The sequence below is a fragment of the Triturus cristatus genome, chromosome 4_2 (genome assembly GCF_964204655.1).
Source record: "Triturus cristatus chromosome 4_2, aTriCri1.1, whole genome shotgun sequence".
NCBI classification, from domain to species: Eukaryota; Metazoa; Chordata; class Amphibia; order Caudata; family Salamandridae; genus Triturus; species Triturus cristatus.
The window spans coordinates 386812148-386837095 of record NC_140586.1 but is presented as its reverse complement, the minus strand read 5'-3'; the positions used below and the strand labels follow the sequence as shown (position 1 = coordinate 386837095).

The 24948-nt window shown below is 41.7% G+C and overlaps 1 protein-coding gene across 1 annotated transcript in view; it reads left to right on the top strand.

Moving 5' to 3' along the window:
• The window catches only part of LOC146833929 (calcium-activated chloride channel regulator 1-like), a 205094-nt gene that overhangs the window by 123649 nt on the left and 56497 nt on the right, over positions 1-24948 (top strand). Inside the window, exons 6-11 of the mRNA XM_085601848.1 lie at positions 1591-1818; positions 5362-5586; positions 8201-8378; positions 8769-8875; positions 9695-9922; positions 16293-16563. Coding sequence (XP_085457974.1) covers positions 1591-1818; positions 5362-5586; positions 8201-8378; positions 8769-8875; positions 9695-9922; positions 16293-16563 — 1237 coding nt within the window. The remainder of the gene's footprint in view (positions 1-1590; positions 1819-5361; positions 5587-8200; positions 8379-8768; positions 8876-9694; positions 9923-16292; positions 16564-24948) is intronic.

Below are 24948 nucleotides of genomic sequence, written 5' to 3'. Positions count from 1 at the left end.
TTGCGATGGGATTTTGCCTAATACATCCCGTTTTGCGAATTTTTACTCGCAAACGCTGTATTTTGCGATTCGCAGCGTTTGCGAGTGAAAATTAGCTTGATACATATGCCCCTATATGAGAAAATAGATCATGTGCTTTCTTCTTCGAAGCTCACATTTATTACCTAATTTGACAGAGATGCAAAATGAAACCCTCTTATCAAAGATAATGTTCTCCGAAATAGAGAAGTCATTAAAAGAGATTGGTAACACAAAAGCTTGTGGGAACGATAGTATCCCAACTGAAGTATACAAGGAATTTGCACAGGAACTCTCCCAAGTCTTTTGAAGAATCAATAATAGTGAGTTTTCTTAAGAAAGATAAACCAAGCATGAAAGTAAATTTTTATCAACCCAAGTCTACTAAATTCAGATTATAAATTGTTTTCTGATTGAACAACAATTTGTGGGTGTTCTTGGAGTGTTGTGTTCATATAAATAGTCTTCGTTTGGTTTGTGATCCGATTCAGGTCTTGTCTTTTCTTCACGATGGTTTCTGTAAGACAGTGATTTGTGAATCTCAGGTATCAGTAGTAGAACAAACTGCTTTCAAGAAATCAATGGAGTCTTTGGGCCAGATTTAGATCTTGACTGCTGAAATATAACTCTCATAGGATATAGTGGGATTTATATTTCAGTGGACAGGATGTCCCTCACCGTTGTGACAGAGTAACCTGTCCGCTAAGATCTAAATCAGGCCCTCTGTCTAGCCCTGCATTTGTGTGTATATTTTCTCCTTAGGATTTGCTGCTTGTTTGGTGAACTTTAAAATCAGAATTTTTTTAGCAAGGTCCCTTAAATATACTTTGCATCTTGTTCTTCCTCACCCTCTATTGATCCATCTGTATCCTCCATATGTCTGAAACAATTCCACACTTTTAGCACCCCAGAGACAATGTCTATCCTCAAACCAAAGGCATTAGAAGAATAATTATACTCAGGAATTATGCATTTCGCTATTGTACCTAAGAAGCAAATATTATTGAATGGAATGAATGAAATACAAAAAGGGAATAATACATATGTATTTATAATGTTTTTGATGAATGCTAAATTGAAGCAGCAGTGCAGAATGACAAGACCTCATGGATATGAAATAGGTATGTAAAGACAGGCTAGCATTCATATCGTGTGAATTTTTCTCGCCAGCTTATAACTCTGGATTGCATAGATATGAGATTAATGGGGCAGAGCCTCCTCCATTCCATAGAGGGGGTCGAGGCCAGAGGCTGTCAGATAAATGTGTCAGGTGAAAGGTTAAAGGCACTCCTATAAATGTGTCTGAATTTCCTTGTGACCTACTCCCATTTAAAAAAAGTAATGGGGGTTCGTGAAATTTGTATAATTTGAGGATTGACCCTCTTAACATAAATCTATTGTATTTGGGTACTTCAATGAACCTACTTAGCTGTACAATGCAATTTACTGTAGCTCTTGCACTGGGCTGCCAGATTTCTGGTTGAAGGGTGATACTATGCTAAACATTGCTCTAAAACAGAATGTAATGATGTTAAAAGAGCATAAACATGCAGTATTCTGTTACTTTTATAGGTGGTTGATTTCTGCGATGAAAAAACTCACAACACCGAAGTCCCACACTTGCAAAACAAGATGTGCAACTACCAAAGCACGTGGCAAGTCATCAAACAGTCCGCTGACTTCAAAGCAACTTCTCCCATAAGTGGCACTAACCTCCCTGATCCACCATCATTCTCCCTACTTCAGATCAAGGACAGAGTGGTCTGCCTAGTTCTTGATGTTTCTGGAAGCATGGTTATGGTAAAGAAATGCAAATATAAGCATGAAAAGGAGGTTTCTTTATATTATAGATGGGCATAATCACACTCTCGAAAATATGTGTTTCTTAAGCAAATAATTAAAATATGAAATATAAATATATGTCATATGTTGCATTTTCCTAGGATACATCACGTGCTACAATTAACTGAACATTTCATCAATGCATATCATGGGTCTACTTGTGAATAAACCTCAGGTTGAATCACAGTTTTAATTTCATTTTAGCATTATTGGGAAAATGTAGTTTTTAAAATATAATCTGAAATGGATAACTTCAATTAGTTTGCACCAAAAGTGTGAGAAAGAGATTTTTATATGGGACTACTTAGAGAGAGTGCCTGGTCTGCAGTCTTGTCCTCATGCTGATTGCTGAAGTAGCTAGGGTCTAGAACATGGAGACCTTTGTGGCCCACAATAGCCATCTTGAATAGCATCTGTTTATTCACTGCAAGTGCAGTCACTTGTCTTCTTTATAGTTGTCCCCCTGTTCATAAAGGAAGCCTGCCTAATACTGATGGAAGGATTGCTGCTCAAGGGAATCTCTGAAAGCACAAGGTGCTTTGTAGGATGTAGGAGGACAGCTCTAGTTATGGGACTGTGTGATGGGGCATGGGAGAATGCATTCTCTCAGTGTTTAAATGTATGCCTTTAAACCTATGATCTCCAATTCGCTGCTACCCTTGGGAACTGCACCTTAATGGTGGAAATGTTTGTCCCCTGTCCAATGGGTACAAAGTAGTTGTTGTTTTTATCCTTTGTATTCTGCTGCTGTGTTTTCAGAGGTAAAGGCCAAATGAGCAAGGGCTCTCATGGTGTATCCTATTCATGTTTCCAGAATGTTCCTGGAAGGAAAAATGTCTCTTGGGAATGTCCTATTAGGTCCTACTTCATGTCTGTGTGTCATGCTGCAGCTGTGGCTCTCTGGGAACCTACCCTATAGGGTCTTGCTAACTTGAGTGACATGGTACAGGTTTTACTATCCAGGGTCACCCACTCACATTCCTTAATACAAGCTTCAACTCTTGCTGCTCTCGAAAAAGCCCCTACACGTATGGATATAGTGGGCACATATGACTGGTCCATTCTCTTGTCTTCCTCCTTTTATTTTCTACTTAGTCATTTTTGTGGGTAGTTTAGCTTTTAAGGGCAGAAATAGATAATGCAAATCTGCTCAGATTGTGGAGAGAGACTGTTTTGTGTTGTTCTATGACTCAATTTCGTCAAACTCATTTTTACTCCTCTGCACTTAAGACCTCATTATGAGTTGGTCCAAGCTTTTATGGACATATGGGAGGACCTGAATTAAGTTTACAGGTCCGTATCTCAATCCAATACAAGTTTTTCCCCGAAACGGAGAATAACTGCTCATGTTGTCGATGGGTTCGCTTATGCCTGGTCGGGTTGTGCTGTCAATGCTGCTTGCCTCAGCAGTAACCAATGCAGCCATTCTAAGAGGCCCGTTGTCTCAGATCCCAGAATTCTCCAACCCGGAGATTTCAAACCCAATAAATTCAGGCCCTAAAACTCCCATAAATCCAAACTGCTTTATTTCACCCAGGGTTATCTCTCTGGGTGAAATAGCACCGCTTGTGATGATTGCTTTAGAGTTTTCTCTTGAAAGCCGAGCCTAAGGATGATTTAGTGTACTCACCAATCTATGTCTCCCATTTGCTGCCAGCAACCAAAAAATAAAGAGGACATAAAAGTTTATCCAGAGCCCTTTAGTGAGTTATAATATAGACATTGTGTGCTCTGTGTTTCTGATAAAACAGTTCAAACATTGAAAAGCTGGCGTCTTACCTGGTTTCTCACTACAGCTTTATTTGTTGGTCGTGTTAACAGATCAGAAATTGGAAGGCATTAAGGGTACTCATGATAAAGCTAGAAAGTAATAAAGGCCATTCTTCATAGCAGATACTAATTAACTGGTTTCATCACTGTAGCAATTATGACTTTAGGCTAGATTTATGTGACGAATAAGTGCTTCTGCATTAAGCTTAATTTCTCACCACTAAGAATCTTCTTAAAACATTTCTACAAAACAGTGCATTTCCAATCACTTTCACTAAGTTGGCCAACTGGAGGACCTGGTTCTGAAGAAATTAAGGTAAATATAGCTCTAGTTTGCACCTGGATGAACCTTATTTGGAGTCACTGAGGGCCAGATATATCAAGATTCCATTTTGCGATTCTATAATAGCAAATTTTACCGATTCGCTAGAATTGCAAAATGCAATGTATGTAAGTTTTGGCAACATTTTGACGATTCCTACATATTCCTTAATCGCTATTAAGGAATACCTTCCCATTCACTCCTATTGACCTAGAGGCACATAGGAATGAATGGGAACACATTTGCAATTTGCGAGTACCAAATACATACTCACAAATTGCGAATGCAATTTCAAGGATGATAGGGGGGCCAAAAGGCCACCCTGATGCACCCCCAAAAAAGGTAAGTGTGCACATGTGGCGCACATACGTGACCTAAGGGCATGTATGGGCGCCACATGGCACTTAAAAAAATGCAAAAAAGTGCTTCAATAATATAAAGACTGTACAAAGTTGTTCTCTCATTAGTAACTAGTCACACCCCATCAAAATCTGGGAATGTCGGCCTCTCGCTGTGCAGGCACTAACATTGTGCACATTTTTTTTTTTTTTTACTGAAGGGACCTCACAAATATCTGTAACAGCTTGTGTAATACCAAATTGCCTCAGACCGGAAGAAATGGGCACAAAAGCCTGTTGTTATTAGTGGAGATTTTGGATAATATGTCTCCAATTGTCTCTTTAAACCGACTTGGGCAACATTTTTCTTAAATAATTCTATATTTTTTGAACTGGCAATATTTGACAGGTTTTTCCTTTCATCCAATATGTTCCCAACTTGCTTTCGACACATTTCCCTGTGGCAGTCAAGATGTTGTGTGGTGAAGAAAGCATTTTATGTTAGGACCATCTCTATTTAGGCCCTGATTATGAATACCTTGGTTAATTCCGATATGTGCAGTAACTGCTGTTACCGCACATAACACAATTTTTTATTTTGCGGCAGACAGAGCACTGCCGCAGTTTTCCACATGAAACTTTTGGCCAGTTGTACCTGCCCACTAAATACCAAAACATGCTGATTATGGTGTGGAAAGCATCAAATATGCATGATATGCCCAAATTTCCAGGCACAATCAATTATAGGTGCTGTTTATCTCACCAGATAAATTCCAATGCCCGGAGCATTGGATTTTCAACTACACCCTCCGATCAGGTACTCATGATCGTGGGCTTGGAAGTTTGAACCTCTCCTGCTGTTTTCAGATTGAGCATGCTTTGTTCTAATAACTAGCATATTGAAGGATGGACTGGTCCCATTTCCAAGGGATTCACGTCACCGAAGGCAAGTGATGATGATCACCACAATCTTAGAAAATGCATTGGTGCACTTAGAACTATGTGACTCCAATTCATGTTAAAAACCCTTGTTGTGATACATTTTGAATATTGGTCTTTCATTTTTTATAGGAGAAACGCATCGATCGAATGCGGCAGGCTGCCGAGCTGTTTCTCTTGCAGATCATTGAAGTAGATTCTCAAGTTGGCATAGTGGTGTTCAGTAGTAGTGCGACAGTAAAATCCATGCTTACTGTCATAAAAGATGATGCATCGAGACAGCAGTTAATTGCTCAGCTCCCAAGAGTGGCTGATGGAGGAACCAATATCTGCAGTGGAGTAAGGACTGGTTTTGAGGTACAGTTTTTGCTTTCTATCCTGTGCACTTCTTATAACATGCCACATGATACAAATCTTTTTTAACTACTGAATATAAAAAATATTTTGACTTCTATGTACTGTGTGTGGTTTTACATATACAATTTATAATAAAGCATAATTGTAGTAATAGCAATGATAAAATCACAAAAGTGCTGGCAGGTCATTCCATTGGAATGTTATGGAATGTAGAGCAATTGTGTAGCCATACAAATGCCCCGAAGAAAGTCCCAGTCTTATTATTGTTTGTATTCAACCAGAATACATCATAAAGACTTTAAGTGAAGAAAACAGGCTGTGAAACCTTTTGGACATAGGACTCTCAGATTTGTGAAACACTGAGGCCCTAATTACGATGCCAGCCTTTCACTGGCAGTCAGATCGCCACTGAAAGTCCGTCGGAAGGGGCCATTGTAATCCCTACGGCGGTGCCTGAATGGGCACCGCGCCCATAGCAGGGAATACATACCGACTGCAGGGCCGACAGGTTCCCTCACACATGCGGTCAGACCAACCACATTGTAATGCTGCGTTCTAACCGCTGCTTAATATGTCGGTCAGACGGACACCGACATGCCGTCTGTGTCAGACCCACCGACATCATAATGAGCCCCAGAGTTCCTGGTCTTGGAAGTCAGATAAGCATCTGCCTTAAGAGCGGTATTGTGTTATCGGAACAGATACCTAGAAAGCAAAGCTGGAACTTAGTTTGCATCTGTAATTGCAAAAAGCAAGGTAAAGTCTGGTGTATGGAGCAGTGAAAAATGGAAAGGCTTTTAACATGATTATTTAGTGAACCAAAAACCAGTGGATTTTGGCTAAATGAGAAAAAGGATAGTCCTTAGGAGAAAGGCCAAGAGCTAAATAAATAGTAATACTTTTTTAAGCAATGAGCCAATCACCTTGTGTTGGCTCATTGCTTGATATGTTAATGAGCCACCCTGATCTGTCGTAAAAAAATCTGCATGCCTAGCACAGATGAGTTACTCAGTGCGTGTTGAGATCTGTACAGCACTCAATTGCTATTTTTCACCTATTATCACTAGAAAAGTCCACAGACGAGGGCCACTTGACTGCCCTTGTAAGCAACAAACGTAGACTCATTACCATGGTCTGGTGACAAAAAATTAGGGAAGCAAAAACTCCTGATTATTGTTTCAATCAGTGGTGCAGAAAAGAACTGCTTACAAAAGCAATTGGTGTTTGGCGTGCATTCAGATAACAGGTGAACACAAAATGCTCTAAGTAGCAATGGCAACACTTTATATATTTAACTGGAGCATAGGGAGCACCTGTTGGTAACCCTATGAAGACAGATCTGTCATGATTCCCAGATCCATGCATGAACATCTCGTGCAGTCCAGATTTTTCCTTTGAATTGTAGGAGTTGCAACCCTCTAATTTTCTTCACATTTTAGGACTACATGTCTTAGAATGGAAAAAAACAACACTAGATTATACGAGCAACTATCACTTGGACCTGGGAAACTTAAGCGCTCTCTGAAGCAGAGTATGGGGCCTAGGGGGTTCAGTTCTTCCTACATTTAAATGATGGAAGAACTGAAAGATGAGGAAGGCAAGTATACTATTTCCAAAAGCACAAATACTAAGACCAACCAGCTTGGAAACAGACAGTTAAAGTTTAAAAGTGTATGAACTTTAAATGAGGAATAATAGGAAGTCAGTGATTAAAACCCATTCATTTATACTGCTAGGAAAGATTAATGACTATAGATTTGTAGACACCAATTATTCTTTAGATATGGTCACTTAGAATTGAACCATTCTTTCTGTTTTATCTACAGCCTTGAAAAAGCTCTTTGGTGAACCTCTCCCTAGCAAAAATCTTTTTAACTGAAACCAAATCAAATAAATTATACTTGATCATTAATAGAACTCTTAAAATGTATTGGTCTAATCATAAATGTTCATATTTAAATCATGATTGTTTTCTAGAAATCTGTAGTTACTGCTTTTATTTAACTGGTATTAAGGTCATTCCCAGATAAAATCCCATTGTACTGTCATCAACATTTAAAAAGCAGTTCCAAATGACGTGTATATCTTAAAATGTTAGAAAAGATTTTTGCAGTAAAAGTGTTGAAACTTAAATGATAAGCGCAAACAACTATGCCAATGCTTGTAGCAGCAATAAACAAGCATTAAAGAATAGTGCATTTCATTATTTCAGTCATAACCACTTGAGGGACGTCAGCCTCTACAGATAGCACTCCTCCCTAAGGCTTTTCTTAATCCAGAACTCCATACTCTCATATTAGTTTGCAACTGCACTTGGGACCACTGATGTTGTATGTACCGCGGTGAATTGTCTTTGTGCTTGGTGTACCCAGTTGATGGTACACCAGGCATGGAGAGGGACATTGCATAAAAGAGCAGATGGTTGCCTTCGTTAAGGGCCTCAGTGTTTCCAGTAAGTATTTAATTAGTAAAACTAACATTCTCAGAGCCAGTTTTTTAAAATTGCATTTGTCCTATCTCTGAGTTATCATGGTTATAAAAGCAGAATTATTGTTTAAAGGAGTTTCAGTTTAATCAGTTGTCAGTCATTGCTATCAAACATTTTAATTGCTAGGTTATCAGAAAATTGGATGGCAATACGCATGGGTCGGAAATTGTTCTCTTAACTGATGGAGAAGACACTGGCATAAGTGCTTGCTTTGGAGATGTTGCGAGTAGTGGCACAACAATTCACACAATAGCACTGGGACCAAATGCAGCCAAGGACTTGGAAAAACTAGCAGACATGACAGGTGCATCCTTTTATGATCAATTTGGCAAATAAAATCGCTTGTGTCTTTGCGTGGTGGATATTGTATTGTTTGTGCAAAATTGGCATTCAGTTATTCTAAATAAATGTCTTGGAAACAGAGAACGTTGTGCTATTGGACTCTAGAACTACCCTAATTTTTCCCCTCCACATCCCTTTCTCCACCCCTTTGCATTCGCTTTTGTCTTGTTTCTCCTTCTTTTCCTGTCTTCATCTTCACCCACCTTCTTCTACCTCCTTCTCCTCCATCTTAATTAAATAGCTTGTTTTTCATTTGAGGGGACTAGGAACTACATATATGCAAAACCGTCCCCTTTCAGCAGTCCCAAAGCAACACCAATAGTTTGACTTATAAATAATTTCTATATTTCAGAGGGCTTTAAGTTTTCTGCAACAGACAAGCTTGATTCAAATGGTTTAATTGATGCTTTCAGTGGAATCTCGGATGGAAGTGGAGTTATATCACAACAGTCTATTCAGGTTTGTAGTTCTAATTCACTCTTTTATATAGAATACTACATCTAATATTTAAATTGTAGCTTATAACTTGCCAGCACTCAGCTTCAGACTTTAAGCTGCCTGCAGCAATTGCTTCCGGCGTATGGGTGAAATGACTGCAGTATGCCCACCCTAGAAGCCACCAGCCCCAGGTCACAGTACCATAATGAACCATTGAAATAGCCCCAGCCACATATCAGCCAATTTCATGCAGTTAGGATTGTCTCAAAGATGGCCACTTCCTAGACCACATAGCACCCCAGCCAGACTGGCAGAAGTGGAGAAGAGAAAACTTGCTTTGAGTGAATTTGACATTCCCTACCTTCAGGCTATTTGTTGCTACATGGATAGCTGGTAAGAGCTATCGGGGAGAGAATAAGAGGCATTTGATGTGAATGGCTGTTGGGTGAGTCATGGATTGTGTATATTTTTATTGCATACTACGTGCAACAGGTCCATGTGCCTAAACAGCAGTGGGAGGCCTGCCACCCACGACTGTGCATGGCTTGTGGTGGGCCTTGTGTCCAACCCACAATGAATGGCCACTGTCCACTGTGCACGTCCATGGCTGTTCACGGCCAAAGAGAAGTCTGTAAGTGATTCATAACTATGCTGAAACATATTGAATAGGGAAGTAGCTCAGGAATGAGTTTTAGAATTTTTATAAAATAGCCATCATGTAGCTCTGTGCAAGCATGAAAAGGTTACAATACCATTTTCTGTTTAAATGTTATACTCAATAAGTCATCATGTTTGGCTCTGACTATAAAGCACTGTTTTGTCTTTTTTCTTTGACTTTAGCTTGAAAGTATTGCTGATGCAGTTGAGCCTGGCCAGCTATTACGAGGGACTGTGTCTTTAGACAGCACTGTAGGGAATGATACATTCTTTGTAATCTCATGGCAACCTGATGGGACACTGCCACTGATTCAAGTCAGAGATCCAAGTAACAAAATCTACACCATCAAAGACTTTGTGCAGGATTCAGTTCTCCATACGGCACGCCTCCAAATCCCAGGGACTGCAATGGTAAGGATTATGTACTGTCTTGTCCTTGTTAGATAATATGGCTTTCTAATGTGCAATACATTATGCTGGTTCTAATAAAACCTCTATTAGTTGTATTATAGTGCAGCAATCAAACTTTAATCATACAAAAGATCAGATTATCATACATTTTCAGGCTCCTGTGGGCATGTTTGTGCTTCAGAAACCCCTTGTTACCTAACCTCCTTTGTGGTAGAGCTTTGAGAGTCCTCAGTGACAGATCCAAAGGGCAATTAAAGCACAGCCATGCGTATATATGTGATTCCAAGAAAATTGCCATTACTTCATCCTGATACTTGGTGAGTCATCAGTAGTGATCAGAGTACACAAATTAGAATCACCAGTTGAAATATGTAAAGCTACCTTAACAGATGTATCTAAAATGTTGGAGTTTGCTGATAATGATTAATGCAATTTAGCAAGTACAAATAAGGCAGAATATATTTCACTGGGTGAGTCACATCTTATCCAAGAGATTCCTCTGACTTTGCCAATTTTTAGGCTAAAAAAAATCAATGTGTCATACTCTTGCAATTATCCACAATAGAAATGGAGATTGGTGTACTTCAAGCACTAACTAACTATGTAAATGTTAGACCTGGCATCCTTGGAGTGGTTTACCCACTAATTTGTTCCCATCAACCCTCCTGTTTGCTGACTGCTGAACTCCATCCTTGCAATGACATTTTCAAAATGATGTTAATCCAATCTCTGTCCATTTAAGGACCACAGGCTTCAATAGGATGAAAATGGATGCACTATGAGAAGGGTTATTGAGAAGGGGAAAGCTGAGGTCCCATGGAGCAGTGAATGTTATCCTGTTGCCTGCATGCTAACATTCACTAAGGGTTAGACCTGGCACCCTTGGCGTGGTTCTCCCCTAAGTTTTTTCCTTCAATCCTTCTGTTTTGCTGACTTTCTTTTTGCTGGCTTTAGGACTCCGCACTCTTCACCACTGCTAACCAGTGCTAACGTTCTTGTGCTTGCTCCTTACAACGTGGTTAAATTTGCTTATACCCATTTGTCATATTTAATTTACTTCTAAGTCCTTAGTAAGGTAGCACTACCTGTGCCCAGGCCTGTTAATTAAATGCTAATAGTTGGCCTGCAGCGCTGATTGTACCACCCACTTAATTAGCATCTTTAAACAAGTCTCAGCTTTGCCATTGCAGCCCGTGTGTGTGGAGTTTTGAACTGCCAGTTCGACCTGAAAAAACAAACATTTTTACCAGGCCAAAACCTCCCTTTTTAATATATGTAAGTCACTCTTTGGGTAGGCCCTGAACAGTCCAGAGGTCAGGGTGCAATGTATTTAAAAAGTAGGAAATATACTTTTAAGTTTAACTTGTCCTAGTAGTGAAACACTCTTAAATTTGTTTCACTACTGTAAAGCATACCACTCCCATAGAGTAATATTGGAGCTCCCTAAATGATCATTTCCAAATGAGAGCAGGTAGCTAGTTCATGTTTGGTGTCTTAGGAATTGTAATCAGAAATCCTCTCTCATGAAGATATCGCATTTTAAATTATAATTTTAAGAAAACCACTCTTAGAAAGTTGGCATTTTCCTGCCTTAACTATTTGGTGCCTGCAGCCTGTCTTAGTGCCTCATGACTGGGTGTAGATGACAGTTGGTCTTTCTGTATTTCTCCTATATAGTCACACACAATAGAGAGCTTAGGTGTGCCTTGATATGCCATCACTTCATAAGGCTTTAAAAGTAGCCAGACGGGATTATCTTGTCGCACGCATCCAGAATGCAGAACATTCCTGCACAGAAGTTTTTAAAGTAGTTCAAACCTTTTTCAAACCTATGGCAATTGAGATGGAAGTAACAGCGTCTGCAGCTCGTTGTGAAAAAATTGCGAACTATTTTGAAGATAAAATCTCAAAAGTCTATGATTCCTTTACTCCCATGGAGGCCACTGAGAAAATGGCCATATCATTAGATGGTGGGGTGAAGGCAACACTTGCCAATTTTACCCCGATCTCTCATCAGGAGGTGTTAGGGGGAATACTAAAATGTCGGTCAGGTGCACCAGATGACCCATGCCCTCCAAAATTATGGAAAATGCTGGCCCCATCCTTGACGGAGGGCCTTTGCCATATTTGGAATACCTCTTTAGACACGGGCATCTTTCCAGACAAATTGAAACATGCAACTCTTCTCCCTTTGAGGAAGAAATTAAATGGCGACCCAGGCGACCTTAGTAACTTGAGACCTATTTCCCTGCTTCCTGCTCTAGGAAAAATGTTAGAGAAATTGGTTCAACGCCAATTGACCTCTTTTATGGAGCAGAATCGTGCATTACACGATATGAAATCTGGTTTTCGAGCAGGTTTTAGTACGGAGACCGCTCTTCTTGAGGTGGCAGAGTCCGTAAGATGGACATTGGACTCAGGAGCATCGGCATTGCTGGTGCTCCTGGACTTGTCCGCTGGTTTTGATACTGTTGACCATGCGATCTTGGTCCAGAGACGTGGGTCTTGGTTGGACAGTGCTATCCTGGGTACAATCCTATCTGAGTAGGCGCTCACAGAGAGTTGCTCTACATTCATTTGTCTCTAAACCTAAGCAACATAGACGTGGCGTTCCTCAGGGCTCAGCCTTAAGCCCACTTCTGTTCAATGTCTATCTAGCTCCTCTTTTTTCCCTTATTGCCAACTGGGGTGTGAAAGCGATTTCCTACGCTGATGACAACCAGTTGGTTTTTCCATTAAAGGAGCGGACGGTAGACGCTTTTAAGAATTTCAAGGGCTGTTTACAAGATATAGCACGCTGGATGAATGCTAACAAATTAAAGCTCAACGCTGGAAAAACCAAAGTTTTGTTCTTCGGTAAGGGTTCAGCGCCAGACCAAGTGATGTGGTGGCCGTCTGAAATGGGGTCACCACCAACACCCGCTTCACGCATTAGGAATTTAGGAGTGAAATGGGAGGCGAATCTTTCCTTCTCCACCCAAATCCAGCAGGTCTCGTCAGGTTGTTTTAGTACATTCAAAAATCTGCAGAGAATCCTTCATTTTTTACCGGAGGATTGCCGGAAATCAATAGTTCATGCTACAGTCACGTCTAGGCTTGACTACGCAAACAGCCTATATCTTGGTCTACCCAAATATGCCATAGAACGTCTCCAGATGATACAGAATGCGGCTGCGAGACTGGTTTTACGGATACCCTTCAAACACCATGTCTCTCCGCATTTACAGAAGCTCCATTGGCTGAAAGTGGAGAAACGAATTAAATTTAAGGCCCTGATTCTAGCGTATCGGGCCCTTAAGGGAAAATGTCCTAGCTACCTAAAGCAAAGATTGAGTTTATATAAGCAAAATCATGTCTTACGATCAAGCTCTCAGATCTTGCTGCAAACCCCTCGCTTCGTGAAGGCACGCCTGGGAGGGAGGACCTTCACAGTTGGTGCAGCCTCACTGTGGAATGCCTTACCAGCTGCCCTGCGGCAGGCAAACACTGAATCTGGTTTTAGAAAAGCCTTAAAAACTTGGCTTTTTTATGCTCTCTCAATCGGCCCTTATGGCTTTGGTCTCGCTGGCCGCAACTCACCTGATAGTTGTTTAGCGCCGGGACACCCCTACTTGGGGTAGCCGTCACGCTCTATAAAATTTCAATAATAATAATAATCACTGGTAGTATGGGAGGGAGGAGCCAGGCACAGCCCTACTTACACTTGAATAGGCTGTGCCCTGTCTCCCCACAAGGGTCTGCATGCCCCCTGTAGTTAGTCTGGGGCCAGGTACAGGAAGGCAGGGCACCTGTGCACTTCAAAGGCTAGCCTCTAGGAGTTTGCCCAACTTCAAAGGCAACACTTGTTTTATATACTGAACCTCAGACAACACCACTTCAGTACACTTCTGGAACTGTGGATAATTTGTTGGGAAGAAAGACTGCTGTGCTGGTGAAAGAACTGCTACTCTGCTGGGCTGCTGCCCTGAAGGAACTTCTGCGCTACTGTGATGACCCACAGCCCTCTTGTCTGGGTGAGGAGGACTCGCTTGCATCTCATGAACCCAGAACCCAAGAATGACTCCAAGGGCTAGTTGGCTGGCCCCCTGATCTGAAGCCTCAGGGACATAACAGACTTCCAACCACACTGCAACTGCACCTGGACTTTTTCATCTGTGAGTCTACCCTGCTAAGTGGTGCCACCGCAGTCTTAGACCCCTGGAAGAGGGCCTAAGGTGCTCTCCCAGCCCCTGTGGACCCAGAGGAACCAACAAATCTCCTCTGCTGCACAGCGCAACCCTAAGCAGAACCGATACATTGTAGCTGTTGTGTGGATTGGGATTGTCACTAAGACCCATATTGCCTTTGAAGCTGCAGCCTCCTCGGAACCACCAGAGCACGACACATTCTTGATGCGGCCTTTGAATCCCTCCTTGATGACAGCCTCGATGGCAATACCGAACCTCGGATCGCAGCTGCAGAGCTTCTGGGAACTTACGCATCGCCCGACAGCAAAACGCATCCTCGATGCCGGACTTTGCATTGTAAGCCCCTGTCAATCGAATCCTCAACAACCACACACTACCTCACTTTGCATTCTCACCACATCTCAGAACCAACACATTGCCTTGGTTGGGTGGCACATCTTCAACGTGAATCATTGCAGCACTCCTCAAACTATATTTAAGGTACTCTGTTCAGAGGGCCTAACTTGATCCCTGTAGTCAGTATGCACTCCGTCACAGTTGGCTTAAACTTGTGCCTTTGTCCCAGTCTGTTGGGACCAGATAGCCACAGTGATCTTTGGTGCTATTTTTACTCAGATATCTAAAATTACATATCTCCTGTTCTTCCAATTAGATTTTTGCCGTTTTGGTCTCATTCTATTTAGTAAAGTTTACTCTACGTGTCAAATCTGGTGTGGGATGCTTTTTGTGTGGTGCTCTCAATTTACTACTGTTTGAAGTCTTGCCCAAACACTTTATGCATTTTGTTGTAAGTAAGCCTGACTGCTCAGTGCCAAGCTACCAAGGGAATGAGCACAGGTTAATTTAGGGTTGGCTTGTGTCTCACCCTGACAAGGATTGCGGTTGCTGCTTGACCAAGGCTCACACTCCAGTCAACCAACAGCCCAAGTTCTTACAGTACCACTGGCACAAAATTAGCTAACACAGTGGCGGCAGTACCTTAATTTACAAATAATGATAATTGTGCATCCTTGGTTCATAAATGATATACCACTCCAAAGTTCAGCTGGGGCACAATTAAATGGTGTCCCACCTGGCTAAAGTTCTTTATATTCCATTCAAATACAAAACATGGATGTGGTACGCTTGTTGCCACTTTAATTATCCACCTTGCAAAGAAATTCAAGACTTTAATGATCAGGCTTTGTTAACAAAAAATGTAATTATTTAAAAGATAGCAAAACAAAGTAAATTGCAAAAGCGTAAGGGGTGTACAGTATGAGTCGATTAAAAATGAGATCCAAAATTCAGGAATTTTTCAAACTGCTGTGACTGTTTATCAAACTATATTTTGCACTCACAATTAATGTGAAGTTGTACTGTTTTGAAAAATGGATTTCCAGATTTCTTTTTGATTAACTTGAATGAACAGAATACTAACATCAGTAAGGTTCTGATTTAAAATTTGGTGGATGGTGGGAACTCAGTCACGATGGTGGAGGTCATTATCTCTGCCATCCCGAGATACTACCTCCTGCCAAATTTAGAGTTATCCACCGACTTTACAGAAAACTATATACATTGATAGGAATCATTGTCAAGAAAATTCCTGTCAACTTATTAGAAGTTATACTGACAATATCAATGGCCATGATGGACGGTCATCAGACTTTACACATTTTTCTTGTTTTCTAAACTCAAACTTCCAAACTGACATTTTGTTTGTGACAAATAGAAAAACAATAATGCCCCCACCACATCCTGAGTGATGTCTCAGATGGTGTGGGGGTAATTATTGTTTTTTTTCCTGTCCCTCGGTGCCAGGTTTTTGATGGCGATGATTAACAGGAAAAAAACTTTACACCATCCACCTGGATATGGAAGATGTTGTAAAGTCCTTCCTCTGACCACCTCCTACTTTGATGGGCTGTCAGGGGAAGTACTCCATCAGCAAAGATAATGGGGGCTCCCTCAACCGAATACTTAGGTCCATTGTATAATGCATGGACCTAAGCCATATGAGTTTCAGAGTACTGCTCATATCATGAGTGAATACAAATCAAAGTTTAACACTTGAAGTTATATGTAGTCCACAGTATGTGATGATGCTTGAGAAATAATTTTGGAAGTTATGATGAAAAGATTCACATGGACTGGGTTCTACATGACTCTAATTTTACTTTTATGTTTGTTTTTGCTTGCAGTCTGGTGAATGGACATACGTATTCAATAATACACTTGCAACCACTCAAGTTTACAGTATGGTTGTGACATCCCGTGCAGCAAATAGCAATGTGCCCCCAATAACTGTCAATGCCCACATGAGTCAAGACACAGTCAATTTTCCAAATCCGATGGTTGTATATGCAGATGTTAGCAGAGGCTTTTCACCTGTCTTAGGTGCAAATGTGACTGCAATTATTGAACTAACATCTGGAAAACCGGTTACACTGGATCTTGTTGATGATGGTTCAGGTAATATAAAAATTATTTTCTACATTTATTTATGTAGGTTTATGTGATGGTAGGATTGTGCAGAGGGGAAGGGTGAATAGGATCTTCATTAAGATTTAATCAATTATAAGTTATAAATGTTAAAATGATTTCTGTAAATGTGATTTGATGTGTACAGTAGAATTAGGTAGGATAATTATGACCTCAATATCTCTTGGGTAACCACCTGCATAAGTTCTACTCAAGATGTTGTAGGTATGTTTCTGCCCTGCATCAAATAGGGCAACATTACAACCATGACACAGACAAACGCCCTGGATCTTCAGTTTCATAATCTCCTATATTATGTAATGTTGTACGGGGACAACAACTAACAAAATGTTTATTTATTGATATTTGAACTTGAGAATGAATGATAATTCACTTGTATATTCGAAGTACGCAACTTAACCAGAAGGTCTATACCGGTTGAAAGTAGAGCTGTAACGCCCTGAACGTCTCAGGATCGTTTAACAGACACGATAATGAGAACGCAACCACTTGTGAAGGTTTAGTTATTTTAATGAAGGCAAAAATAATACAAGGAATAAACAAAGGTTATAGTCACTGGAATCCTCCAGGCTAAGTACGTTACCAGCCCACAGCACGGATGGTCCTAGCCGTCCTCTGCATATACGCCGATCCCGGCGTATGCCAACAGAGGGCAGAAATGAAATGGCCGACAATGCCAATCGGTAGGCTGTGAGGGGCACGAAGAGTGTTGGGAAGAATCGAGGAGTCAGGGAAACACCCAGCCGGAGTCTCTACCTGAAGGGAGCAGCCGCTCAACCTCTTCCTCAGACTGCAGCGGGACGCGGAGTCACCTCCTGGTGATGCGTCACCGATACCCCAATCACAAGCAAAGAAGACTGAACCGAGAGCAGCCGCTCGATCGATCCTGTGGACTTCCGAGTCTGTAACGCGGCAAACACCTCCTGGTGTGCGTTACAGCTGGCAGTCCCTGTATCTCTGGTCGGGCTGGGAGTTACGACTCCAACCAGCAAAAGCGCCACTGCGCTTTGACTCAGCCGAGTCAAAAAGCGAAGCTCAATGGTTATCCGGTAGAGCTTCCGGGTCCTTCACAGGTGACGATGGGGCAAGACACGGCCCAGAAAGTAACGACTCAACCTACCTCCGTTCTTGCCTTACTGGAGCACCACTCCGGAACACTGCTCTTCACTAAGCAGGTACGTCGGTGTAAACACAATATCCGACAGCGTTGTACCTCCCGGTTCCTCCCTTTATAGGGCGTGTTTTCCTTGAGTTATGTAATAGCTCTCCTGTTTACATAAGGGCGTGTTTTCCTTGAGTTATGTAACAGCTCTCCTGTTTACATAAGGGCGTGTTTTCCTTGAGTTATGTAACAGCTCTCCTGTTTACATAACCTCTCAACCGCTAAGCATCCTGGGAGATGTAGTCCGTTTTCGCTGGTTACCGTTTTCCTCCCCTCGCATGACAGGAATTCTTGACAAGAGCAACATGGTTCAGTTTAACTCTGTCTCTCTTTAAAGAGCAAATACTGATGTCGAACTAAAACTGAAAGAGACCTAATTCAAAACAAACAACTTCAATTAAAAACAAATATCCTATAGCCTCCTCTAAATGATTGCAATGTGGAACATTTCCTTTATACAGGAAAATGTATATTTTGGCATTAGTAATATGAGGCATGAAATGCTTCAAATAATCTATCTCAGAAATTCTTACTAAAATATATCAACCTTTTACTTAGAAGCGTACATTTACACAGAGGTATGTACATGACTCTTATAATAGTTGGCTGCAAACATTAAGCATCATTTGTACTATAGCTGAGATGCCATAAATACCTGTTGGCTAAAGTATTGTCTTGTAGAAAGCTACACCAAGTTTAATGTCCTGTTACCAAAATAAATTGACAGAATGGAAAGAATGTTTCTCTAATAATTGCAAGAGTTAGTTAGGCTACACGTTCTGAAATGTTCAATGTACATTAAAGCCAATAAACAATTTTGCTTTGTTTGCAGGTTGTTAAAGACAGGGTAGCAAATGTCAGTTTCCCCCCCCCTCATTTTTAGTCCTTGCCTGTGGCACTGCATGCACTCTCACGTGCAAGAGATATTGTATACAACAAAGAGCTTTCAATCACCCATTGTTAAACATTTGTTGACTTCACAGTCGCTCCTATTTGCTGCCTTCTAATTGACCAGTGTGTGCTGGCTTATCTTCCTCTTCTTTTGACTGGAGCAAGTTTATTACTAAGTTTATTACTTTTCGGTATTCACAAATTGCTCTTTTTTAGAACTTACACTTTTGTAGTCCAGCAATACAAATGGCAAACCACTGATACAGAAAAATCCTCACATAGAAAATAATTGAGGTAGGACTTACTACAAAAAGTTACTAAAAAAGAGCAGTTTGTATATACTGAAAAGAAATAAACTTAGTCAAAAGTGTAAGTTACGTTTGTGAATCAGGCCTATTATGATTACATTAATAAATTCATAGTTTGCCCCTAACAGTTTGGAAACAACTAAATTTCAACTTATGTCTGAGCATGGATGGCTTGAATATACATTAGAACTATAGCAGTTCTAGCATTTTAACCCTATTTTGCTGGACCTGTAGAACTTCTTCTCAAAGTGCTCCCCATTTGTATGTTGAACACATATTGTAAATACAAGAGGTTCCCAGCTAACTACAAAAGTTACATTTTTGAATAGTACTTTGTAGTAAGTTTTGTAATGCATATGTAGTACTACAAAACATACAACAAAGTCAGTGGCAGCTGGCAGACAATGGGGGTGGCGGGATGGGGGCAGACGGACAGACAAAAAAAACTGCTTACCATTTACCGGCTGCTGTCTCTCCTCTGCTTTGGTCCCTTCTCACGCCGCCTTCTCCTCAGCTTCAGCCAAAGCAGGAAGCATACAGGGACCCTTCCCTAACCTAATCAACGCTGCAATGCAGTGTTTGATTGGTTGAGTGCCGTGTGTCGGGCGCTCAGACGGGGAGTGGGAGTCTGGGCATGTCCTTACCAGGCTATGTAATGCATCCTGGTGGGGAACATGCAAGTTGTGCATGACTGTTTGACCGGCCCAAAAGGGTGGGCCAAACAATCATGCACACTTAAGGAGTGCAATCCTCTCCTCCTCCTGTGACCCCAGCCCTGCCTAACCTAGCCCCGTAGTGAGCAATAAAATTATAATAACAGGGTTATAATCATTTATTTTTCCTTTCTCCTGCTCTCAGAGCAGTGGGGTGACGCTTCTCAGTTTTAGTGGAGAAGCCGCCCTTGTGCAAAGTGCAGTTTGTGAGTCAGGCCTTTTGTGTAAGTTTCTCTGAATAGGGTGGATGGTTGGATGGCCTTCCTCTTGACCGCTTTAATTTCCTTAAGATGTTAAAGGAAGTTTTATTCTGATGAAGTAAATTTAACACTGTCTGCTTACTTCTGTCGGTCTGCCAAACTCAAAATATGGAGAGTGGACCAAGAGTTTGTCAGCTACGGTACTCTGTCACTGTTGCAACTGAATACCCTGTCCACCACACTCTAAATTAGACCCTATGTTTGAAGAACAGGAGCTCAGTTTGGGGAAAATCTCTGTGGACGCTAGTTTTTACAATGTATTTCCCCATAACAATGCTCAACGGTTGTATTGATAATGAGATCTGTGTCTCCCGAAGAATCATGGTTGCAAGCTAACATTTTAAAATTCTCCAAGAGAATAGAAAAGACAAGTAAAATTTCCTTGCATACCAAACCACAAAATTGTTACACACACATTGAAGCATTTCTAAAACTGTACAGTGGCATTTGCTGCTCTGGTACAAAATAAGTTGCCTCCTTGTCATTATACATTTTGACTTAACTTTTACAGCCATTAATTATGCTACTGTGCTGAGGCTAACTTTAATAGGGTCAGGCAAGGTGTTCAGCAGAGTGGGTTGGGACATTTTGTCGCAGTTACTGAGCAAATGAGAGGTTGCTTGTCAAAGTATATGATGGCTTACGTTAATATTTAGTATCGACAATACGCCTATCTTTAAATGCTATTCTGTTTGAGCTAGGGTTGTGTGGTGGAACAGCACATGGAGAATAGACTCAGATGAAGCAACTATGGGGGTATTGGATTCTGGTACAATGCCTGCGCAGGTCCCTTTTATTAACCTGCTGACGTGTGTGCACATCACCACACCCACACATTCACACCTCACGTAGTGCAGAGTGGTAAACCACATTCCTTACTAAAAACATGTCAAGCACTCAAAATAACAGGAGTATCCCACAAAATCACTCAGGTCTCTTAATATTGTACAAAATCCTTCATCTTCAGGGATTGTCTCAGATCATCTGAAAGGGCATACTTAGACTGCTGGCTTTGCTAAATCCCATTTCAACTCTGCCCTTGAGGTCTCTTCCTGATGCCATATGTGCCTCTTCATGAATGTCACTACACTCCCTGGGTGATTGAGTTGTTATATGTTCACTTTCATGCCACTGCTAGTCGCCTTCTTTTTCCACCAGCCCCATGGAGCTATCCTCGCTGCTTGAGAGCACCACTTTTTAGAATGGACATGCTTTGAGTGACTGTGTCAGCACCTTAATTGAGATTATGGCTCCTTTTGATGTCACTCACTACCCAGGGTCTTTTCTCATATGGCAACCTGAATTTACTACCTGGATGTCGATTTATGACCAGCACTTAATCTCCAATGTGTATGTCTGGACCTAAAAGCTCTTCTTCTCTGGGTTGCCTAGTCATGGTCATCTGCACTATGTGGTGTGTTTCTGTAGACATCTATGAAATTGTGTGACTTCCACTAGATTGTATCCCCCCTATCCACAGTGGTGTGCATTGCTTTGATAAAGGTGCACCTGAACCGTGCTACTTCCCTGTTTGCCTGCGGGCATTGAGGAGTAATTTTGTGATTTTCTATCTGAAACACTCCTTGAAGTCTTGCCAACAGAAGGGCAGTCCATCTTTCAAGTTTAGCTTTGATTTATTCAAATGCCATGGATTCCTCTGTCATCTCATGCTGTATATTTGGAGCATGTGTCCATCAAAACAAAATGTTATTGTCCGTCCAGTAGGCCACAGATCTCACACTCGCCCTTGTACATGGTTCTTTGCATATCTCTTTAGTGATGACAGGTGCTGGGGAGTTTTGTGTTTCTGCCACTTGACAGAGGAGACAAGCCACGATCATGGAGTCTGTAACCTTTATCATGAGCGGGAACCACACCACCTCTCACAGCAGAGATTTTGGTTTTCCAATACATTTATGCCCTTTGTGAGCTGGTGAAATTGTGCAGGCTTGCTCACTTTTGGGAATATGGTGTAGTCCCCTCTCAGAAGCATGCCATTGCCCTTAGTTGAAGTGTATTCCTGACTTCCCATAACTGCTAGAGTCTGCAAGTGTCCTTGTCCCTCGCCTTATGGCCTTGGAGAAATGCCTTCCAAGTGTCCTTGCTGGTGACTCAATCAATCTCTCTCAGTACCCTGAGAGATTATTCACACAAAATGTTCTGAGGCAGCATTTGTGCTGATGTCTTCCCATTGGATGTCTGGAGAAGTAATCTACATGGTCTGTCTGTATTTGGTGTAAAGAATGTAGTTTTGAAGTTGGAGGGCCCACTTTTCAATGGCAAAATTCCCTTAAAATTAGGCACAAATAGTTTGTGGTCAGTTATCACTGTAAAATATCTCCCAAAGAGGTAGAGATGAAAGTGCTCTGTAAGTGTACATGAGCGCACTGCTGGCAAATGCAATATACTTCAATTTTTTCTTACTTGCTCCTGGAAAAGAACGGCCCCAATTCCAAAAGGGCTGGCAACTACAACTACTTCCATGTTTACTATAGCGTCAAAATGGTGTCTTAATGATAGCCACTTTAATGTCTCTGAAAGCGTCTTTGTGTTCTTTTTGCCAGGTCTATGCATTGGAATGAAACAGCCACAGTAGTTTACCATGCTGAGGAAGCTCCTGATTTCTGTGGCTGACTTGGGCGCTAGTCCTCATTAGGTGTTCTCAAATTTCTTAGGGTCTACACTGATTTTTTTTCAGAGAATACATAGACAAAGAATTTGATGCTCCTTTTTTGAAACTCACACTTGTCTCTGTGGTGCTTAACCCTGCCTTTCAGAGTCGCTGGACGGTGTTGTGTAGTTGTTTGTTGTGTTCTTCTAGTGATTGGGCATGGGTGAGAATGTCTCAGATTTATGACTCCCACCAGTCCCTTCAAGGTTTCATGGATTGCATTTTGAAAGACTTTGGCGAATGAAGGTACACTGGAGAATGTTGTCATGTATCAACTGTCCTTGTGTATCATGAGTGTATATCGGAATGGATAGGCGTAATATGTCATTCCATGCAGGTCGCCATGTTGGGTAACCTCATGTCTATAAATATTTGTATGGTTAATCCCAGGGTCTGCTTTAGCGCTGGTGGCTCCTGGTGCGACAATCTTTTTTGGCATCCGACCCCATCACCCCCTATACCCGCAGCCCATGACCATCTCTTAAGATGCCCTCACTATGGCCCTGCAAAAGAACCCCTCATCTCTCCATTGCTCCTCTCTCATATGCATTTCATTTGTTGTAAAGAGCCCGTATGGCTTTACTAATCCAATCAGCTATTCACATAAAGTACAGATCTCTTCTTTGCAGTAAGCATATTAACCCTCTGTGCTTCTTTATGGTGATTTAAAACTGCCATTAGACAAAACTCTGATCTATGTCTCTAGCAGGAACATAAATCACAAGGGTTATCTTGACTTTTTTATTTCTGCCTAAAAACTGGATGCACAAGGAACTCTGCATCAGGTGCTTTTAAATCTTAATGTATTGCTAAACACAGCATCCCCCCCTCCTTCCAGGTCAGCGTCCAGTGCAGCCGCACTAATCGCACCCCCCTAAAGCCGGTCCTGGTTGACACCATTGGGGAAACTCACTGTGTAGGCCCTATAACTTTCTCAATTTCTCCTAACTGTTCAAGATACTCCAGTTCATTTTCTACTCTCGTCTGCAGGTGAAAAAAGACTCTTCTATGTTTTAGGGCAACTGGCTTGATAGTTTCATTTATGTGGAGTTTGTCTGACTTCCCTTCCAAATGCCCTAATCCCACAAAGAGGTTTTGAAAGTCATTGACAATGGCATTAACCTCTCTGGTGTTAATGCTTTGAGCGAACATACCTTTGTGGTATTGTAGCTTAGAAGGGTGCCACAGCCATCGTCGGTGACAAAAAATGTAATTGTTGTTCTTCGTTCATTTTGATGAATGGAGGTGCTAAAACACAGATGTCTGACAATTGATCTTATTTGCCATAGGCAAAGATCTAGGTCTGGTTGCATGAGGTCCGGGGTCAAGTCAAATTGTAACCTGTCCTCCACATAGACTGATGCCACAGAGACTGTGAGCGCTGCAACCCTTGTCTCTTGGATGACCATACCACACTTGAGGAGTTGGTGTTTGTTTCTAGAACTTTGGTCTTTGGCTGAGACGGGAAATACCGTTTTGTTTCTATTTTTTTCCTCTTATAGTGGCTGATCTCATGCCCTCATGTTCCCGCCCTTGGAGTAAGGTCACAGAGGTGTGGTGTCTCATTCTGCATCTCCGTTCCTCACAGTTGCAAGTTAAAACCTCTTCTTTCAGCTCATCTGCCACACCCACCTCTGCATACTTGTGCAAAATAATTTTGACACCCTTGTGTTAAGCATGATTTGCCTTGGGCAGGACAATCCGTCACCGAAAGACAGTCCTGCCAAGTACCACGCATCAGGTGTTAGACTAACGTCAGGTGTTAGACTAACGTATTTCAGTATGCAGATCGCATCACCTCACTGAAATACATTGTCATGCATTATAGGCATAGCGCCTCAGCTGTCAAAACCATTAGCACTGCCTCCTAATTTCATGCCTGCATAAATACTATGCTTAACTAAATCTGGTGTGGCTGGAAGCATGTCGTGGTGCATGCACACTGCTCCCGCAGGCTCGGCTGGCTGAGCAAGTACAGCATCTGGCTGCTACAATGTAGCAATAAGAAGGAGATCCCTGCCTTGCTGCCTCTGGTGTTTCCATGGCAGCACTGCACCTCGAACTGCCACGTGACTGCAGTAAAATTAAAATGATGACCGTCAATGCCCCACCCCCTAATTGAGAGGTAGTGATGTTGCAGGACTGGACTCTGAGGAGGCTGACAGCCCGGCTGGGTGGTAAACAAACCCTGTGAATGCAGGTAATGCTGGTGTCAACCTCACCAGGGTCACCCGAGTCTCAGACTCCTCATAGACTTCTGTTAGATTGCGTTGATGTGATGAATTAATGGCCACATGTGGATTTTCCAGGGTACAGTGCAGAGTAAAGGGTCCCTGTGTGTGAGTAGGTG